The sequence below is a fragment of the Bos taurus genome, chromosome 19 (assembly GCF_002263795.3).
Source record: "Bos taurus isolate L1 Dominette 01449 registration number 42190680 breed Hereford chromosome 19, ARS-UCD2.0, whole genome shotgun sequence".
NCBI lineage: Eukaryota > Metazoa > Chordata > Mammalia > Artiodactyla > Bovidae > Bos > Bos taurus.
Window position 1 is genome coordinate 55,795,912 of NC_037346.1, and position 21,781 is coordinate 55,817,692.

General features: G+C 46.5%; 1 protein-coding gene and 1 long non-coding RNA gene across 4 annotated transcripts in view; both read right to left on the minus strand.

Moving 5' to 3' along the window:
* The window catches only part of UNK (unk zinc finger), a 32,242-nt gene that overhangs the window by 10,299 nt on the left and 162 nt on the right, over window positions 1-21,781 (minus strand). For all 3 annotated transcript variants that reach the window (XM_024979892.2, XM_059877892.1, NM_001080253.1), the window contains 6 exon segments: window positions 3,849-4,058; window positions 2,514-2,690; window positions 2,253-2,383; window positions 1,451-1,586; window positions 804-921; window positions 363-447 (listed from right to left, as the gene is read on the minus strand). In XM_024979892.2, the coding sequence (XP_024835660.1) occupies window positions 363-447; window positions 804-921; window positions 1,451-1,586; window positions 2,253-2,383; window positions 2,514-2,690; window positions 3,849-4,058 (857 nt within the window).
* On the minus strand, window positions 9,659-21,781 carry LOC112442716 (uncharacterized). Its single transcript, XR_009491810.1, has 2 exons — window positions 17,540-21,781; window positions 9,659-17,248 (listed from the first exon to the last, which is right to left on the minus strand). It is a non-coding gene; the product is annotated as an uncharacterized lncRNA (long non-coding RNA).

The following is a 21,781-nucleotide window of genomic DNA, read 5'->3' on the forward strand; positions in this document are numbered from 1 at the left end:
TTTAGGTGAGGTTACTTGAAAGCCTGCGATGACTCAGGGGGGCTGCACTAGGTTACGCTTGGACAGCTCTGCTCTCAGCAGGGCAGAGCATCGTGTACCACCAGTGGTGTCCGCCACGGGAGAGGCACAGTGGCCGGGGCTCTGCCTGGGACTGAGCGCGCCACCAGGGGCACAGTCCCTGCTGTCTCACCACCCTGGAAGCTCTGGGTTTCGAGCCAGCTCCAGAGAGGTGGGGTGGGGCGGCGGGGGAATGGAACTCCCAGTGTGGGCAGGGCCCAGTGCTGGCTGACAGACTGAGCTTCGGAGAAGGGGAGTGGGGCGGGGGGAGTGGGCCCTGCCCCAGGGCAGCGGGAAGAGCGTACGTTCTACGTGCGCGAAGGCGCAGAAGGGTCCTCGAGGACAGCTGCCCGACTGCTGCATGTCGTTGCACTTGGTGGATTTATAGATCTGGAGGGCAAAGCAGAAGAGAGGCAGGTCAGGCCTGGGCAGAGAGGGATGGCAGCTGGGGTGCCTTCAGCAGGGCTGGGTTAGCTCTTTCTCGTCCCTACTCGAGGCCACTTCCCTAAGTCTCTCCCTACCAATTCCTTGCTCAAGACAGTAAGCAGACACGGCCACCCCCACGCCGGGGACCACCTTCTTTCCTGGGTCACACGCCCCACCAGCCCTGACCCAGCTCTCACAGAGGGATCTTCCCCACTCATGATCTTGGTCAGGGCTATGACTTCCCAGCGTGCCTCTGGGCGTTAAGGGAGCCACGTTCACAGGACACCCGCCCCTCAAAGGATCCCAGCTCCAAGGCCCACCTCGGGGTGGAACTGCTGCTCCGTGCGCGTGTGGCAGTACTGGCAAGAATCTCCGTTCTCACACTTGCCAGGGTCTCCCCACTCGTCCCCATGCTTTACGTTTGGACATGGAGACGACCTGGTTCAATAACAGGGTGGGTCAGAAGGATGCAGACTGGACCTGGGGGATGCTAACAAGATTGCAGCTCAGGGCCCCTCTCAGGTCTCCCAGCTTTGCAAAGCCAGGCTCAGAAACAGGAAAGATCACTGTAGAGTGAACGCCTTACTCGGGCCAGAAGCCAGGCTTTGCTTCGCTGCCCAGCCTGGCTACATCACCAGAAGGACACTGTTTTCTTCCCTTCAGCCAAGTCCTCCCCTCCCCACAGCACTGTGCCGCAAAAGGAGAGCCAGGCTACAGCCACATCCTGGCTTCTCCCTAAAAACACCCTTCTGGGTCAGAACTAGAGGGGTTCCTAGTGAAAAGATCCTCATTTCACGGCAAAGGATCGTTCAGCTCTCCTAACCATTCCCCTCCCCTGTAGTGGGGTCCTGCGACCCCCGGGGCTGGCCTCCCTGCCCCCACCCTGGGAGCACAGTGGAAGCAGCCTCGGCCCTGATCTGTCGCCTGCCACCCTCCTCCCACGGCTGGCCTGCTGGGGCCAAAGCACCTGTATTTGTGTTTCCGGGGGCTCCGCCGCCGGTCCTTGCTGTTGTGGTAGTAGGGGCAGGCGTAACCCTGACGGCACAGCCGCGGGGGCTTCTTACACGGCTCCGTCTTATAGTTCCCCAGCACGTAAGCGGTCTCTGCATGGGGGGCAGACGCAGGGATCAGGTGGGCAGGGAAAGGAGAAGCTACTGGGAAGGGTCCAGGAGCCAAGATTTTGGCGACAGGAATGAGCAAGGCCCCCTCCTTGTGGGCCAACACCAAGTGTGCGACCCAGGAGAGAGGTAAAGAGGGCACCACCATCCCTCACTAAAGATGCTCACAGGTCAGAGAGTAAACAGGAAGTCCTCAGGAGGGCTGAGAATACACCAACTCGTGTACTTGCTCAGCCAACGTATGTGTGAAAGCCCCTGAAGGTAGTTAGGGAGCGCCAGGCTCCTCTGTCCATGGAATTCTCCAGGCAACAATACTGGGGTGGGTTGCCATTCCCTTCTCCAGGGGATCTCCCTGATCCAGGATCTCCCTGAGCCGGGTCTCCTGCATTGTAGGCAGATTCTTTACCGTCTGAACCACCAAGGAAACCCCTAACACTTTGGGATGACAGGACCAGGGTCAGGGGTGTCCCTGCAGGACTGGGCTGTAGGTGGTTGGTGTGAGGTGGGGTGAGGGGGCACAGGCCTCCCAGGAGAGGTGGTGGTTTGGGGTGGAGAAGGCCATGGTGGGTGCTCAGGGAGGCTATGGGGAAGACAGGGGAGAGGACAGGCAGCTGGTGGCAGGGGCACGGCCACCCGTGTGGCCACCCTTACCTTGCCACCGCGGCTCCTCACTGAGGATTTTTTCTATCATGGCGTGGCTCGCGGCCCCAGCCGACTGGCCTTCCATGCTGCCCTCTACTGTGGTCTGGCCATTCTGCAAGGCCTCCATCGCCTGGAGCTCCCTGCAGGGACAGTAGTGGAGGAGAGACAGAGCAGGGAGGGAGCATGAGGAGGAAAGCAGCAGAGTGCCAGCCCTGCACTCCAGCTGCGGTCCTGCCTAGGGCCCTCAGCCCGGCATGGCCTTCAGCCCACCTGATGTCATAGACAGGGGAGCGGAGGTCATGGGGCCCGTGAGCAAAAGCACAGTGCAGGCCGTTTTTCGTGCAGTTGCCCTTGGCGTCGGTCTCATGGATGCAGATCCCGGTCTTGTAGTAGCGGAGGTGGTAGCGGCGCTCCGTGTCCCCCGTGGTCCTGTGCAGGAACGGGCACCTGCAACGCAGTGGGGCTGCGTGTCACTTTGCCTCCCCCGCTGCAGCGGGCTCCCAGCCCTGCCCTTTCCTTGCCCGTGGAAGGCTTGTCATGACCCGGAGGAGGCGCTGATGTGGATCGAGCAGGCAAGCAAGCGACAAGTCCTGCTGTGGAACAGAGCCACCCTCCCACTGCTAGTGGGGCTGCAGCCCCAAGTGGCTCCTGATAAAGCCTGGCGTTCCACGTAAACTTCTCAAAGGCTACTCAGTCGGGGCCCTAGGCCGTCCTGAAAAGAAGCTTCCCAGAGGGAATTCTTGGGAGAACACATGCTGCCCAGGTCAGGGGTCTTCAGAGAAGCAAACCGCCTTGAGCTCTGGGTGCTGCATTAGGCTGGGGGTGGGATAAGCAAGCCTCTGACCCCTGAGAGAATGCGGAGGGCTGGTGCGAGACGGCCAGTGAGGCGCACCCACAAACCCCCAGGATGGTCCCCTCGCCACCTCTGCACGGGGGGAGCACACATCAGGCAGGGTCGCAACACGCGCCCTGAGACCTTCCCAGGTTTGCCCCTCCTTATGCTTGTCGTTTGTCATGCTGTCTCTTCACAGAGCTCTGTGGCAAAATATTTTGCTGTTCTTTTAGTTGCTCAATCATGTCTGACTCTTTGCAACCCCATGGACTGCAGCCAGGCTCCTCTGTCCATGGGATTTCCCAGGCAGGAATACTGGAGTGGGTAGCCACTTCCTTCTCCAGCGGATCTTCCTGACCCAGGGATTGAACCTGCATCTCCTGGATTGCAGGCAGATTCTTTACCACTGAGCCACTGGAGGAAGCCCTGGCAAAATATTCAGTCAGCAAAAAGGGGAACTGGAGAGGGTCTGTGTAAACGGGCTGTGGTGGGAACTGCGCAGGCTGAGGATAGGGTCCTGTGAGCTGCAGGGGACCAGGACAGGAGGCCCAGGAAGCCACCTTGGCTTAGGCGTGGCCTTCAGGCTTAGGAGAAGAAAGGCCTGCACAGGGCCTCCCAAAAGTGGGGAAAGGAAAAGGGGCTTCCCCTGGGGGACGGCAGGCTCCGAGCCCAGGTCCAGGTCACAGGAAGGTGGGCCAGGCTGCAGCAGTCCCCCGAAAGCAGCCTCTGGCCCAGGAGACGGGCTCCTCGGAGGGTGGGTGGCCGGCACTCACTCGTCGCCCTCCGGGCAGAGGCCTGTGGCCTCATCGTACTTGGTGCAGTAGACGTCAGGGCTGTAGTTGAAGGTGCCGTCCCGACGGCGGATGGACCGGCGGCGACGCTGGTTCACAAAATGCCAGTGGAAGCAGGTGTAGGGCCGGTGCTGAGTGCATTTGTGCTGCACAAAGAGCGGGCACTGCTCAGTGCGGAACTCCTTCAGGTACCTGCAGAGGGAGCCCTCGGTGAGCAGGCCAGGAGCGCAGTCATGGCCCTTGCTTCCCAGCAACACATGGGCCACCCAGTCCCCCAAGGGCCCTACTCTGCAGGGGCCAGTTCCACTGAGACACCAGAGAAGACCAGGCTGAAGGCAGGACCTTAGCGTGAGGATCCTTCCTGACACGCAGGTCCCTTGCCAGCCTGCAAGGCAGAACCACAGATGCCCTCCCCGGTCAGCTGCCTCCCATGGTGACCAGGGGAGGGCTTCCTCAGTGGCCGAGTACATCCGAGGTTTCCTAGGCCAAACCACTGATCGCAGGGGAAAGGCTGCAAACAGGAGCTTAGGGCCCTCTCTGCAGTGTCCTGCGGGGTCTCTGCTGCCTAGATCTGCCTGCCAGGCCAGGAGGCCTCGCTCATTCCAGGAGCAGGGATGGGCGCCAGGCTGAGCGCCAGGAAGGCTGCTGCTTTGGGGCTGAAAACCCAGGTCACCAGGTGTCCCTCCAGACCCCTGTCCCAGGTAGCCACTGTCCTCTCTGCCAAGCTCTTCCCAGAGATGTTTCCTAAAGCATCACCCAAACGTCTGTGAGGCTCATGTTAGAAGCATCTGAAGCCACTCCCTCTTGGCCACGCCTCAGGAATGACCACCTGCAAGACTAAGGTATTTTATTTCCATCCTGACTCACCCCGGCTTGGGGGCTGTCCTTCTGGCTTCGTCCCAACCTGCGTCTCTCTCCTTTACTCTGCATCTAATGACCAAGACAACTCCAAGCCCCACCCGCCATCACCACCAGCGGAGGCCTGAACCCCTTACAGAACCACACTGTCTGTCTGTGTTTTGTTCACTTTGTGTCCTGGTGAAGTGTTTCTTCGATTCATCCCCGCCCCCCACCCCACACACACACTGGGGGACAGGCAGGCAGACCAGTTCTTATTCAAGTCCTAACAACGCAGGCGACAAATGCCTTGATAGAGAGCGTTTGATGCCAGTGAGGATGGTTCTAGAAGGTACAAAAGGTTGTGGGCAGAAGGGAGCAGGGGGGCCAACTGACCTGGAGCCTCTGTCCAGACTACAAGCTCCACCTGGAACTGGGAGGCCTGGGACACAGAGAAGCAGGCCCAGCCCTTGTCTGGCTCATACCAGGGTGTTCAGGGCCCTGCCAGCCTGGGCACGTTGAAGGTGTGCGGGCATGGCCGAGACCTTCCAGACAGGTTTTCTTTGATGCTTATTAAAGTGCTGAAAAATCCCCCCAGACAAGGGGAATTGCCTGGTGGTCCAGTGGTTGGAACTCCACACTTTCGGTGCCGAGGGCCTGGGTTCAATGCCTGGTTGGAGAACTGAGATCCTGCAAGCCATGTAACGTGGCCAAAAAAAAAAGTCCTCCCAGCCCTGAAGTGTGGAGAAGTGTCCAGGCTTCCGCACTGGGCAGGGGGAAAGCCGGAAGTGGGTGCTCCCTAAAGATCACAGAGAGGTGTTTAAGGGGCAGTAAAGCTTTCAAATAGTGTTCTATTCATCCCACATGTGTTTGCTGAGCACCTACTAGGTACAGGTGCAGCAGTGAGCACTGAGGAACTGAGGCAGCAGGTCCTTACCCCCAGGAAGCCTGCATCACCACAGGAGACACACCAGTGATAGGTGCAATCAGTCAACTGTAGAAAAGGCTATAAGGATGGCTTGCTGTGGGTTCCTCGGGAACCCAGAAGGATCCTTGACCCAGGCTGGTACAGAGAAATGGGAAAGGGAAGCAGAGGTACTTGCGGGTGAAGAATGTAAGAAGGGTGTTTTAGGCAAAGGAAACAGTATCAGCTTAGAGACAGCTGTTGTTCAATTGCTCGGTCATGTCCGACTCTTTGTGACCCCGTGACTGCAGCATGCCCGGCTTCCCTGTCCTTCACTACCTCCCAGAGTTTGCTCAAACTCATGTCCCTTGATTCGGTGATGCCATCCAACCATCTCATCCTGTCGTCCCCTTCTCCTCCTGCCCTCAATCTTTCCCAACATCAGGGTCTTTTCTAATGAGTTGGCTCTTCGCATCAGATGGCTAAAGTATTGGAGATTCAGCGTTAGCATCAATCCTTGCAGTGAACATTCAGGGTTCATTTCCTTTAGCACTGACTGGTTTGATCTCCTTGCAGTCCAAGGGACTCTCAAGAGTCCTCTTCAGCACCACAGTTCAAAAGCATCAGTTCTTCGGCACTCAGCCTTCTTAGAAACAGTATGTGGAGGTGAAGAGCTCCAAGTGCCTTTGTGGAATGGAGTAGGGTAGAACTCGAAAAGGGAAGTGATGAGGAGGTGAGGTGTGAGAGGGGCCAATCTTAGGGACAGCGTCTCCAGGCTGCAGGTATACTCTGAGACACCGGGGAAGCCTGCAAGGCTCCCTAGGACCCCTCTCACCCTCTTTGGTACTGGAACTCAAGGTGTTTCTCCCCGTCTGATTGTAGACAGAACTCTGCCCTGCGTGCTGCACACAGGGACCAAACCCTGGCACTGAGCTGGGACACTAAGCCCTCAAACGGCTGGACTGACCTCTCCCGGGCAGCACATACTCTACCTGACTCCCGGCCCACAGAAGACTCATTCGGGAGGTAACAGGCAGGGAATGGGGGTGGAGGAAACTGAAACCAGGGCCAGAGAAGAGTGAGAAGTAGTCAGGATTGGCAGATTAACTACAGAACATCCAGTTACACTGGAATTTGATAAATTAAATACTTCATAGGACATGCTTGTACTAAAAAAAATTTTCCATCATTTGAAATTTCAATCTATCAGGCATCCTGTATTTTTCTTTGCTAAATGTAGCGACCCTAAGAGTGGCACCTATCTGCTTAGTATCAGTGCCTCAGTAGAAACCCAAGGAGGCTGTCCAGAGAACTGCCTTTTTGGAGAAAGAGGTCCTGGCAAGCCTGCTTCCGTGGGGCAGCACGTCTGCAGTGCTGCGTGCAGATGCTGGGGTTCCAAAGGGCTCCAGCTGGCAGGGATGCCCCGGAGAACAGACGTGGAGGCAGCAGATTACCTCATCTGATGCTTCTTCATCGGCATCACCACTGCCGTGGGGCAGACACTTGAGACCTTTTAATAGAAGGGCCCCTTGCATCTGGCCTCCCATGTCCAGTGGATGCTGCACTGCACCCATCATTCCTCCCAGAGTCCAAGTGGAATTCTTACTTTCTTAAAAGCCTTTAGCTTCCACCAGTAGCCACTGATAAAGACCAACTATTTGGCCTGGCATTTCAAGCCCTACACATCTGGGCCAGTGTACTTTTCCAGCTTCATTTATCTTGATTCCACCAACTCTGGAGTCCTTGGTGTCTTGCAAAGAGATCTTTAACTTCCCTGCCTTTGCACCTATCCCCTCCCTCACCTGGAAAAATCTTTTAAGGCTGAATTCAAAGGTAATGAACCTTCTGATGCCATCACCTCCATGAAGTTTTCCTTCACCTCTACCTACCCTCCCCTTCCTGCCCTTGTCCCCAATTAAGTTATCATCCCTAAGTTTTTATGGCACTTTCTCTAGACATTTCTTATAGCCCTTATCCTGCATTGCATATTAATAATGTGTACATTTTCCTCTGTTACTAGATTATAAAGTCCTTGATAGCCAGCATGTAAGAACCCACTACAGTAACAAAGTTTGTTGAATGAATATAACAAGAAATAAAAAGTTGCACAAGGGGCAAAGTCGACAAAGCAATACCAAGAGTTTTATGATGCCTCCAGCAGGCAGACATTGAGAGCTAGAAGCCGAAACTATTTATCTCCCTGTGAAAAGGATCACAGTGCAGGAAATTTGTAACTCAGGGGATAGGGCAGACTGTCCTGCATAAAAGCCTCTTGTGAGAGAAGGGGCCAAATGACCAAACCCAGGCAGGCAGAGTACCCGCTCTCAATCCACAGTAATTAATGAGAAAAATTTCTAAGTTTTTGCTAACAGAACCGCACCACCCACCACCTGGGAACCAAACTGTTTAGTGAGAACTTCCCAGCTCCCCTCCAACCTTGTGCTAACTGGCAATGCAGTGCCCAGACAGCAAAGAGAAACCCACTCAGAAGTCACTCTTTCATGGATTGAAATGAAACAAATTTTCAGAAGAAATGCACAATTTTCTCCTTTAAGCTCCAACCCATCTTTCTATTTTATAAAGGTTTCTCTTCAATTCAAGCAGCTCTCAGGAAAACCAAGTTGGTCCTGGAATCCTCCCTTAGGAGAGAAGACTCACCAGCCACCCTGGCCCCACTCCAAGATCTGAGGGATGCACAGGGCCACAGAGCTCAATTCTTCCCACACCACCTCCTGGGAGCACCCCACTCAAGGATAAACGTCCATGAACACAGACTAGCTGCAAACTGCAAGGCCTCGGTGACCCACTGTGGCCAGGATGAGTTGAGAAACCACCAAGGAAAAAGAAAAAAAGAAACCACCCAGGCCCTGAGTAAATAAGAGCTGATGGAGACAGCCACACCTTCGCCCAGCAGAAGCATCAAGGAAGGTTAGAGGGACACCACAGCCGGTCAGCGGCTCACCTTAACTGAGGAGCAGTGCCTGCATGCCTGTCCCACCGGGGGCTGACTTTCAATCAAAGCCATCGCTCATTCCTTTTTAGGATATCATATTAGTTATCCTCTAAATGGTTTACTTATAAAAGTAAAAGATCATTGTGAAAGTAACATGTCCACTTATAAATTTTAAATGCAGAAAAGGGCAAAATTATCCTAAGTTCCACCACAAATACTGCTAGACTTCTGGTAAATCTTCTCCCAGTATTTTTACACAAATATAATCATAGGTATCAAGTTACTAAATTGCTTTATAAAACTAATACTTTTCCCTAAAAACTTTAAAAATCAAATACATGCAAATATCTTTTTAAAAAAATCAAATAATACTTTTAATATTTACTGGATTATTTTTATTTTCCAAAGTTCTAAAAAAAATGACAAAAATCTGCCTACTTGATATCTAAATTCACTCACTTGGCCCAATAACCCAACAGTGATAACAGGTAAGGGATTAACAATAAATTCAGTAAATTACATCACTCTTAAGTAGGTGTGAAAAGAAGTGCTAACTGCTACCAGCTCAATTTCCAGCTAAACTTTTTCTTAGTTTATTATTTTTGGTCACACAGTGCAGCTTGCGGGATCTCAGCTCCAAGGACCAGGGATGAAACCCGCACCCTCGGCAGTGCTTTAAAGAAGAGTCCTACTGCCAGGGAATTCCAACTAAATCCTATTCCAAGCTGTCTCATTTAATAGCTTTATCCATTTAGGTTTTTTACTCTTCTGGGGAGGAGTGTGAGGAGAATCTGGATAAACAGAAAAATACTAGAGATGACTGTTAGAAAAACTGTGTAAATTTGGAGGCAACAGGCGAGCAGCAGCTGGTGTCTCGATCCGTATCTAGCTCCCCACTGCTCCAAGAAGAGCGTTTGGCATGGCCTCACTCTGCCACCCCTGCAGCCAGGGACCCACTCCCCCCACCAGCAGGCTGACCTCCACAGCAGGGTCAGCAAACTTTTCTGCCAAGGACCATACAGTAAGTAGTTTAGACTTTGAGGGCTAAGAGCCCAAACTGAGGATACTATGTAGGTACTTACATAACAAGAGAAAAAACAAATTTCCACAAATTTTTATTGTTGGAAGATAAATAACTGGCCACAATTTTTGGTAATACAGGTCTACTAATAAGAACGGGCTTGGGGGGCAAGTATAACATTTGCAAAGTTGGGGGTCCCCTGCATCAAAACTTGGTTACAAATGTTCATCTGTTAATACTGACTCTGTAACAGGATTTGACCGATTTCACTTTTGGAAATGTCTGTTCACATAGATAGGTCCTGCCAAATGCGGTTATCATTCTACAAGCATGACTTTAACTGAGCATATATTAGTTTTGGAAGACATTTATAGAATTGTATTAGTGCCCTGATACTTTTCTCTTAATCACTTTCATCTGAAGGTTTGGTATAAACTTCTTATTTGCAAATATTTTGAAATATGGAAATTTCCTTTGTATTCCTATCGAGATGCAAAGTCACTTTTCAAACAGTAATTTGTGTTCAGCAATTATATCCATGGTAAATCTGTGTAGGAATAGAGGTCTCACCTTTAACTTTTAGCAGCAGAGAAAGTGTATAAGGCATCTTGACTTATGATTCAAATATTAGTTGTCAAAATGACTTTAATGCAATGTAAAGTTTGCATATAAGTGATGTTTTTCCTTGTAATTTTAGAATGAATTAAGAAAAATCAAGTCTGCAGCAAAAGCTAATTTCCAAAGCCATTCAGCGTTCAGGAATAGTGGCTGAAAATGGTTGTTCTTTCAGAAAAATTTCAATCTCGGCCCTCAATTCAAAAAACAACAAGAGAATTTCACCTACTAAGCTATCAAATGGTGGTGCAGTAGGGCATGTCAGAATACTCAGCTTTTATTTCTGATAAAAATTCATGGAACTGAGGATGGTTAAATCCCACAAGAGGGAGTGAAATTCATCACTGATCCTAGCATTGCAATCGCTCATGACAGATTACATCATTTTCTACTCTGCACATATTCCTACCATCATGTGTTGTGACAGATATTAACTGATTATACTTCATGTTGTACTGAATTAGTATTTTCTTGTCTTTTTTGAAAATATTCTCAGCTGCAGCTGTTTTAAGTAGACTATTCAAAGAGGCTACTTCTTTAGTCACTTCACACATGGCATTGACTCCATGAATAAAACAACTAAACAGCTTCTGTTGACTCATCAAGAGCCAAGAAAAACTACACAAAATCATCTGCCTTGTTTTTAATTGACTATTGATGTTGCTCCCATTGACCTCAGCATTTTGAGAAATTGTTCTTGCTGAACGGCTAACACTCTTTTAAACAAATGCTCTGGACATATTTCTTCAGTTCCTGCATCAAATGCAATTTAATTAATTCAATATCAGTATGGCTTCCCTTGCCTGGTTAACAAATGAGGCCTCATTTTCCGTCGTAGCCTCATTTTCATTTTTGTGAAGAAATACCGCTGTAACAAAATAGTCTCTTTAAAAATTTAATTTTTCTGACAGTTGCCTTCCTGTGAGTTGGGAATATTGTGACAACTGTGTAGTCTGGTAGTGCTGATGGACTCCTTGAGCACAGCTTTTTAATTACAGATAGCTCGGCCAACTAATTCAGGGACAAGAAAATCCACTCCACTGTGCCCTAAAAACACGGTATTTCAACTCCATTTTCCCCCTCCTCTCGTTCTGACATGATAGTCAGGCACTGGTGATGAAGAATAAAACAAAACACTGTGGCGCTAGAAACACTGTCGAGTTGTAACCACGTCACCGTGATTTCTGGTGCACGGCGCAGCAATTCAGAGCCGTTTGCACCACATGTGTGAATGCAGAGCAACTGCCTGGTCTCCATCAAAACTACTGAACTCTGTGGTTAAACTGCAAACGTGGCCATAGACGATATGTAAGCCAATGAGTGCGTGTCCCAATAAAGCTTTATTTACGGATGCTGAAAATTAAATTTCATGTAATTTTCATGTGTCACAAGATATTATTCTTTTTCGACCACTAAAAATGTAAAACCTGCTCTCGGCTCACCTGCCGCACACCAGCAGGCAGCTGGGTGGGTCTGGCCCAGAGCCGCAGGTCGCCGCCCGCGGTCGAGGGGTGGGTGCTCCGCAGCACACCGCAGCCCCGCCTCACGGTTCCTCTCCATGCTTTTGGCTGTGCTGCTCCTGCCTCCAGATCCCCTCTGCGCTGTGCCTCGCTCTGCAGGGAAGTTTCCTGCCCTGCCCAGGGGTGTTAATGGCCTCCTCCTCTGTGCTTCCACCACACTGTTTGAACCCGGCTGGTATGGCCCCACCATAGAGCATTTCAACTGCTCTGTACACAGCCACGTTTGCTCATCTTTGTACCCTTGCACAAAGCCAGCTTGCAGCAGGTGTTCAAGACACGTTTGTCCAAGAAAAAGCAAAAACATTAAAGCATCCCAAATGGTATAAGCCTGGTCCACAGAAGCTGTGCACTAACCTAGCGAAACACTGAGAGGCAACTTAGATGTTTCTCCTGGTGATTAAGAAACCAGTAACTTCTCTAGCTACCTTCCCCACAGTGTCTGCACGGCCATGCTTCTCACATTCAACGCTAAATTTAAGATCTTCAGCCTTACAAGCAGACTAGAAAAGCAACCAGTGGGATGGCCTGCTCTGTAGTTGTTGCTGGGAATGTGCAAAGATAAACAGAGATACGTTAAGTGAAAGAAAAAAATACATAAATATAACCAGACAACTAGCTAAACTATATACAGAAAGAAAAACTGGAAAAGAAAAATACATCCAGTATTAATAGTTGATTTTAGTGGTTATCATGACTTTTCTTTACCGTAACTTGATGTTTAAGATAAAGAACTCGTTAGGAAAGAAGTCTACAATTTTACTGACAACTTGACAGGGAATCCTATCTGATCCAAAATTAAATAAAAGATATATGTTGCTAAGAAGTCAGAAGAGTTAAGTTAAAAGTCAACTGTGGTAAACTTTTTTGTAAAATGAATGACTCCTAAAACGTCATCCTGCTTCTGATACGTATCTTAGTGGATTCACATGTAGGACAGTCAGATCTGAACAAAAAGGCACACGGGCAAGACAATGATGGCCTCTGGAGAAGCAACAGAAGAGATGGTGCGGCAACACTAGGTGGGCTCAGGACTCCCAACGTGCACAGTGAACCGCAATCTATGAGCCCAACAAAAAGGAGACAACAGACTGAGCCAACAGAAGCAGCCCACCCTGGACGCCTCACAGCCTGGAGGTCTCGGGCCCTGCTCCTGGGAGCACGGCTGTTCTCCTAGCCAGTCAGTGGTCACTGCTCCTAAGCCTCCCAACGGGGGCCACAGAGATCTGGCAACATGACAGATGTACCCATGTCCCTAATAAGTCACCACTGTTCATCTTTATTACAGCTAGTCTTATAAAATCTGACTTTTGTCTGTTTCAGGCAATATACAAGCTTTATCATGGAAAAAGAAATCTTAAAATCCAACAAACAAATCTGTTCTTAAAAATTCCCTGTTGAGACCTAGTCATAACATGACAGGATTCCGAAACTAGCAAAAGGAAAAACAAACAAGCCCCCTCCTCACCAACCCCGGCAAAAACTCATTATTGTAGTGTTCAAAGGTTCAAATGACACTTATCTACTAATATAATCTACTGTTTTCCATATTCATATTAACCTTACTGACTACTTTTTTTTTCTCTCATATATAATTCCTATAAAGAAATTTGGTTACAGAACTCATACTTCATGGTTTACCAAAGATTCTTCCTTTTTAAGTTTGAGAATAAAATCCTTAATTTCAAGAATATTATAACAGCAGATAAGCAGTACATTAAGAATCCTAAATTATTTATCTGTGTGTGTGTAAGTATTTCTTACAATTTGCGAATAAATCTTCCCTCATTTTTGAAAAACGTTAGGTAAACTATTAGCAGTTCTAGATTCAACGTTTATAAAGATCTACAAACACATTCTGTTTCACACCCAACATAATCCAGAAACCATACAACAGTATAACAATGACCACACCAGTAGGATTTGCCACCCCCTCCCACTCCAGTGTTCTTGCCTGGAGAATCCCAGGGACAGGGGAGCCTGGTGGGCTGCCGTCTCTGGGGTCGCACAGAGTCGGACACGACTGAAGTGACTTAGCAGCAGCAGCACGAAAAAAAAGGTTTAAAAAAAACTGCACCAGGGACTTCCCTTGTGGTCCAGGGGTTAAGCATCTACCTCCCAAAGCAGGGGACACAGGTTTGATCCTGGTGAGGAAACTAAGATTCCACGTGCCAACGGGACAACTTGGCCTACATGCCACAACTAGTGAGCCAGTGGGCCACATGAAGACCCAGAGCAGCCAAAATTAAAAAAAAATAAATAAGAGCTAAAATTCGTAACTGGTAAATATTTGGATAAAACGCTGATAAATTCTGGTAAAGTGCTATCTTCTGATGTGATCCTGGTGTAGAACATTCTTTCTGACAGAAAAAGCAAGTTCAAAGAGTATTTTTCAGGCAAACAAAATAAGCATCTAGTGAATTTCTGTGTATGTCTAAATCTTTAAGACAGGCTTCGATTCTATAACTAGGTTTTAGCCAAACACTTTAGGGCCAGTAGCAACCTCAGAGATATAGTGAAACTATCCTAACAGAGATACATACACAGAGACCCACGGTACAACAGGCATTTTAGCAAGCAAGAATTTAAGGTGGGGAGTCACGCATTGCCAATGAATTCAGCCCATTCTTCACTGGGAAAGAGCTGACACCTGTGAACTGTCCCAGCCCCAAGAATGAACACGAACCATGAACAGTACCAGATGGTGTACCTGGTTCCCTCTTTCTAGGATCTTGCAACGGGTAAAACTGAAGCAAGTTCATGTAATCAGTGGCTCATATCATTGATTCTGGAGAATATGTGAGGACTGTTGAATACTCTGGTTTATTCTTCTCTAAATTAGATAACACCTTGTTTTGATTCAAAGTCTTCTTGTGTACGACTGGCCTGAAGAGCTTCCAATTTGATGAGCTAATTTAGTACAAAGTCTGAACTGATGTGTTATTTTGAACACTGTTTTCTGTACAACAAAGTCTGTATCCCTCAAAGAGTAGATCTGTTTAGAACAAATTCATCATGTAAGATATAACCAGGCTGATGAAGGCTGTAAGAACTGTGACTGAAGTAAAATTCCAATGGATACAGGAGAGAGGAGTATGCTCTGAAGACAACACAGGCTCAAGCTGTTGAAGGAGACAGCAATGCTACTGAAAGCAGTAACCTGGGCATTGTTCAGATACTGAGTAAGAACAGTACTTTCATCGTGCTAAATGCCAGGCGTGGTTTTCAGCACTTTATATACATTAACTCACGGAATCCTCACAACAAGCCCTTGGCACAGGTACTACCAGTATCGTCAGGAGACTGACGCACTAGGGAAGTCACTTGCCCAGGCTCCCACAGCTGTAAGCGGCAGAGTGGCCTTGCAACTCAAGGCAGGCTGGTCCTGGTGTCCTACTCTTCAACACCACGTGGATGTTAACTGTGCTTTTCTTCACTGAGCTACAGGAAAAACAGCAGCAGCAAATAAGTATAAGCAACTCTCTAGAAGCTGCTGAAAATACGTCAGGGAGTTTTTGACAGGCCATAATCACAATACCATAAAACAAAAACAGAAACGTTAGCTTCAGCATACCCTACCGGGTATATAATATCCATCTTGTGTATTCATTATAAAACACTTAGTTCAATAGTAAAAATCTGTTTGATTTGGTTTTAACTAAGAAAACACAAGTGTACGCTTCTAATTTATGTGGGGTTTTTGTTGTTCTGTTTGTTGGCTGCACCATGCGGCTCATGGAATCTTAGTTCCCCAACCAGGGACGGAACCCACACCCGCTTCGTTAGAAACATGGAGTCTTAATCACTGGACCACCAGAGGAGTCTAATTTAGGTTATGTTTGACTTAACACAAATCCTGAACTACCAGATGCTTGGCACTTCTTAGCAGTAAAAGTAAAATAAAAAGAATAATGCTCTTACCAAAATGAATACAAGCTTAAGATATAAAAACCACTGCTTAAAAACTTGCAAGTCATAACACACCACACCAAAGTTTTATCACCCTCTTCCTTCCTAAAGCATTAACTATCTCTCTTCAATGGCAGTAGTTTTGTGAATAGACCAAAATATCACAGGAAGGTGGGAACACCCATCGGCTTCTCACAAGAAGTCATTCTGTTAGGACTCATGGTGGCCATAAGATGTTTCAAATACTAATGGGAAACAAACTTATGAAGTCAACTTATGAACACAAAAAGCAAACTGTGATATAAAGAATAAGGAAAGGGAGGGAATATTTTAGTAAGTTCAGATATGACATGATAATACTATCACAGGCTTAATATCTTTGTTTTCTAAATAAACTGAGCCACCAACAGGAAAAAGGTCACCTCACAGAAAACGCTATGAGATTTTTAAGTCGCTAGACTCCTTTCCATCTTCTCTTCCTCATCAGCTCTTGAAACTGCTGTCAAATTCTACACACTGGCAAAGAAAAAAAGGGGTGAAAGTTGAGGGATTTTATAAAGAAATTAAAAGTTAATTGTGATTATTTGAATTAAAAGTATTATAGCCATTGATATCATTTTAAATGCCTGAAACACACGGCCTGTCCTTACAGAAATGCCCATGTGATCATTAAAACAATTATCACAACACCTGATGAACAGAATCAGTTCATTTTAGCAGAACAGCAACCTCTTCTACCTCCCACCCACCCCACTAAATAAACACAATTCATTTTACGAAGCTATTGGGAAAAGTGTGCTTGTTCTATATAATGGTTATCAATTCAGAGACAATTTAAAGTACAACTACAAACAACTAGAATCCCAAATTCACTTCTTAAAAGAATCTCCATAGACTTACAACATGGAGGCATTTGCCTAGTATGGATATATGGAGATGAAGCCATTGAGAAGGCTGGGAGAAGGGTGCCAAGGAGCTTTTTGAAAACTGTGGGCTCTCCCATGCTGAATGATACTACCAAGCCCTGACAGGCCATGTGTCTAAGGTCTCTTAAGTAGGAGAGACTCATATATACTGATTTTAAAAATCCTTAAAAAAAAAAAAAAAAACTGAGAAGTAACTTATACGCCATAAAAAGTCACCATTTTAAAGTGTGCATTTCAGTGGTTTTTAGTATAACCATCAACATGGTCTGATTCCAGAACACTCCCACCCCCCCAAATAAACCCCATACCTATGTTCATAAGCACTGACTTTACCCAAACTTTCTCCACAGATCTCTCTGTTGCCCATGCAGGTATTTAAGGTGGCTGGCTGGGGTAACTCTACAGAGAATCTATATGGTAAGAAAACAAGAAAACTACACTGTCCAGAAGGATACTGGTCACAAATCCTTGACATTTTTAGCAATCAGACTAACTGTACTTTTCATATATTGGCTAAGAATAACAAGAAACTTACATTCAACATCCATCTTCACATAACACATTAGTGTGCCCCAAAATTCATCCAAGATGTTAAAAGAGGGAAGACAATCTACTAGGATTAGCCATAACTGTCCACAGTTGTAATTGCAAAATACAGAAGATGCGTATGTGGGAAAACCTCCTTTAGTATCAAGAACAGCTGGATCAAAAACAAAACAAAACAAAATGAAAAACTTAATCATTAAGCAAATATCATCCCCATTTGGGAAAATAATCTCTAGACCAGTCCTCTAATTAAAGTAATGGAGCTTGAAATGCAACCTGACTTTTACCAAGCTTTTGACCTAACATCTTTCCTAAGGAGAAAAACAATCTTTAGGCAAAGGTCTGGTAGGAAAGCCTGCAGGTGAGTGGTGCTCAGGCTGTTGCAGGATTCTCATTACCTAAGTGAGCTTAATAGCTCCTAAGACACACAGGAAGGAGACTTCACCTTCAGGCATCAATGTGTTGAAAGCGGGAGGAAGTAGGTCCACGAGGGTGTCTTGCTTTGGGGCACTTATCTGGGGTGCTATTTCCAGAGAAGGAGCTCAAGATGGATTTCTCTAAGTTGCTCTCAGAGTTGTCTGGCTGCCCTCACCAATAAACCACAGTCTTTGTAGGTTGAGAGAAACCACCAGTCAAAGCAGATGCATATGGATGGTGGGGAAGCCTTCTTTAGTATCTAACATGGTTGGATTAAAACGAAAGAACTTAACCATTAAGGAAATTTTCACTTTAATCATTAATTTAGATGATAGCAAATATCAACTAGACGCTAAATTTAAGGCTATCCTTAGCATGGGCACTTAACACTTATTAATGGGGATTTTGTAGGCTTGCCTGAAGGCCACAGTGAGCTCTCAACTTTGTCCTGCAAGGAATTAGCTCTCCTTGATAAATGAGCAAACAAGATCCAGAAATGTTTATTGGTAATTTAACTCATTCCTGCTGAGGCTGCTAAGGAATGCTTCCACTGACTTCCACTGTGCAACAAGTTGTGCTCTAGAGTAATGTATTTACAATGTTACTGCAATTTGCAATAATGACTTAAATACTGTTCATTGCCTGGATTTTCCAAAACACAGTCAGATGCAATCAAGCTAAGCTCATGAGATTTACATAATGCATACACTAACAAATTTCCCTCAAAATCATTTATCTATGGAAGTACTGCTACATTATTCTTATTTAAAGACACCCAGGAAACAGTCCTCAATTAAAATGACAACTGGCTATAGATGAGGCTATAAAGCGTTTATCTCTGTCTTTCTGTAAGAGATCACCCAGTGGTCAGAAAGCTCCAAGAAACCTTTAATAAACTAGAATTTCACTTTCTTTTAATACAGAGCATTAAGAAGTCTGAGAATCAACTTCCAACTAAAAGAATCCAAAAATGATGTTTTTGAGGTTTATATCCACTTATGGGATCAAAATAATGAGGTCAAAAATTGAATTTTTTTTTGGCTAAGCTGCAGAATCTTAGTTCCCTGACCAGGGACTGAACCCAGGCCACAGCAGTGAACGTGCCAAGGTCTAACCATTGGACTACCAGGGAATTCCCAAAATCAAGGACTTGCCAAATCCCAAATGGTAAATTTTTTTGTTGACCTTTCAACTATACAGTTTTAACAATATTAATTATGTAGTAAAAAAGCCCAAAGTTAGCTAAATTTGTATTACTCCGAAATTTCCCATTCCTCAGTTTTCATAAAACTCTTCTAAAATATAAGATGGATTTGTTCTAAATAAAGCTGCATTAAACTTAGTCTCTGTCAAAAAAAGAAAAATTACCTAGCAAGAGGTCACGTGGTTCTTGTATTGAAGAGTACTAATACAGGCACATTATCATTTTACTTAGAGGTAATCAGACACGTGGAATTGTACAACACAGGAAATTCTGATATAACCACTTTCTAAAAGGGTCGAATTCCTCAGGCCTAGTAGTACAAGTGCCCAATACACCAATTTTCTGAAAGGATTACTTTTTGTTTCTCCTAAAGTAAGATTATTCAAGAGCTTAAAAAAACACCCAACAAAATAATTATCTTTCAAACTGTTATGATAATCCTCTTGGTTTATAAAAAGGAGGGCTCAAACTCTAGGAGTTGGCTGTGGGATAAGAATAAAGGGCAAGAAGCAAGCCAACAGGAAGGCAATTTTTCCTTGTGATGGATTCAAAAGCATTTGCCAACGCTGCCATTATGATGTGTGTGCTTAGTTGCTCAGTTGTGTTGGGCTCTTTGTGGACCCATGGACTGTAGATCAGTGGCGTTCAATTTTAATGCAAACCTCCTCTGAACTATTGCAAAATTACTGCTTATCACATAATCTCAAATAACATCAGGTACCAAAAAAAATACACAAATTAACATAATTTATGTATAAGCAAGCTTTAAAAGGCAAAAAAAATTGACAGGTAAAAAAATACAAACATTAAAAAAGGAGTCTGTATCTTTATTCGATGATGGGATCAGTGCAATCGATAAGGTCATCTTTATTATTTTTTTTAAGGTCATCTTTAGATTGGAATAAATTCTAGGAATTCATGCTATGAAGGAGAATAAAAAAAACGTGGGGCAGCTCAAAATTTTATAGCAAATACTGAAATCAAAATTAAAATGTTCCTGTCTTCTAACCCCCAAGGACAACAAATGGGTTCAGAGCCAACAAGTATACTGGTGCCGCACAGGGTCTTTATGCTTCCTGCTCCTCAGACCTCATGACAAGGGAATGAAGCTTTCCAAATCATCCAGGTTTCTGAAGGCCCATAAATCTATCAAGAAAGAGTTCTCTTTCCACCAACTGAGTTCTACCTCTGATTTTCGGAGATAAAAACAAACACACAGATACACATGAACAGATAACAGAAAATAGATGGTAACACCTCCAACCTTCCAATCAGACCTGAGCTTTACATCTGCTACTGTCCATTTACTAAGCCACTTCAAGAGCCAAGACTGATTACTCTGTACTTATCCCACAAGAAGCTGAAAGGCAGATTTTAAACAAATCTCATTTTAACAATGAGCATCAGGGACTTCCCTGGTGGTCCAGCTGCTAAGACTCTGCGCTCTCACTGTAGGGGGCCTGGGTTCCATCCCTGATCAAGGAACTAGATCCCACATATCCCAACTAAGACCCAGCGCAGCCAAATAAATAATTTTTAAACAATTAGCATCAAGAGAACAAAGACTCATATTAACATTTACACAGCTGTTGATTCATTTCACCTCTCAATTTCAAAATGGTTAGAAAGCCTAATACAGATTCCATAGTATACTCAATGACAACATAGAAACACAAGTTGCTGAAACTAAGATTCATATTACTCAAAATGTTATCCACATTTTACTGGGAAAAAAAAAAAAAAAAAACGTGATCTGAGCAACCAGAGATTATAAATTCCAATAGGATGAAGTTTGCAGATGTGCAAATCTAGACCAGGCTGTTGGACCATACCCTTCATCTGATCACTCAATTCTCTAAGACCATCTCACCAAAATCAACGGCCGGATTGCAGAAAGAACTCCAGCAAGGACGGACCAGCAAACCAATCGCCACATTAGAAAAGTTACAGTTAACGTGAGTCAGACTTAAGTCAAGAAAAAGTTTCAAATGATTTCAACCAACAACAGAGACTAACAAATAAACCAATACACTTCTTAAAATCGATATTCCTAATCCCAGAAGTTTCCCAATGGGTCTTACTTCCGTGACAAACAACAGCTCTTCCTGTCTTTTAGGTATTTCTACTCCAACGAAATGCTTCTTGAGCTTGGTTCACCAGGCCGCGTTATCGTGTGCCCCTCAAGGGTTGTTCAACCCCCAGGTTCCAAATCTCTAGCAAGACTGAGGTACACTTGGGGATCCTTCTAGGCTTGTACACGACTTGGGAGCCCAAGGGGGATGTCCGGTACTCAAAGAACTTCAGGGAAGATGGAAACCAGCATTTTACTCGACAGGAGGACCTGCCTCTTTTTCTCACTTTCTCCCAAAGCATCTAGCTCTAGGTAGTTGCTTAGAAGTACCCTGAAGGGAAATAAAGAGAAGACAGGGGACCTCCACTTAAGATACAAGCAGATTCTCAGGAAGAGGTTTTCCATCTCACTAGACTTGTAGAGTCAGCATTTGGGGCTCCCTCTGAGGCCACCACTCGGACCCCATCACCCAGGCTAGGGCAACTGTTTCTAAGTGAATTCAATCAAGAGTGGCCTGCGTGGACAACATATGGGCCTTGCGGTCACAAAAGGCCTCTGGTTCCTAGTACGTGGGTCGCCTGACAGGACTTCACGCTAACCGTCCATTCATAAGCGGGTCTAAGGTTGGCCGCTTAGGAACTCATCCTGGTCGCGTCTTGGACTTCTTATCGCCCCCAAAAGTGCCTGGGACTGTGGTTTTTACAGTCTGAGGAACAGTTAGGCCTCGAAAGGCGCCGGCCTACGAGGTGTGCACTCCGCATCCCAAGCTCCCGCCTTCCCAAATCGGCGCCGGAGACCGGGTTTCCCGCCCCTCAGCCGGACCAAAGGTTGGTGGCAGTTGTAGGCAGTTGGGACCGGCCCCAGCAGGTTGGAACCGGTCTGGGCCGGGCCGGAGGAGGAAGGGGGGGAGGGAGAGGCCGCCTCGCGCTCTCCCTGCGCGCGTGACTCACGCTGGCCGCTGACGTCAGGCGTGCGCGCGCGGCAGGGGGGGGGGG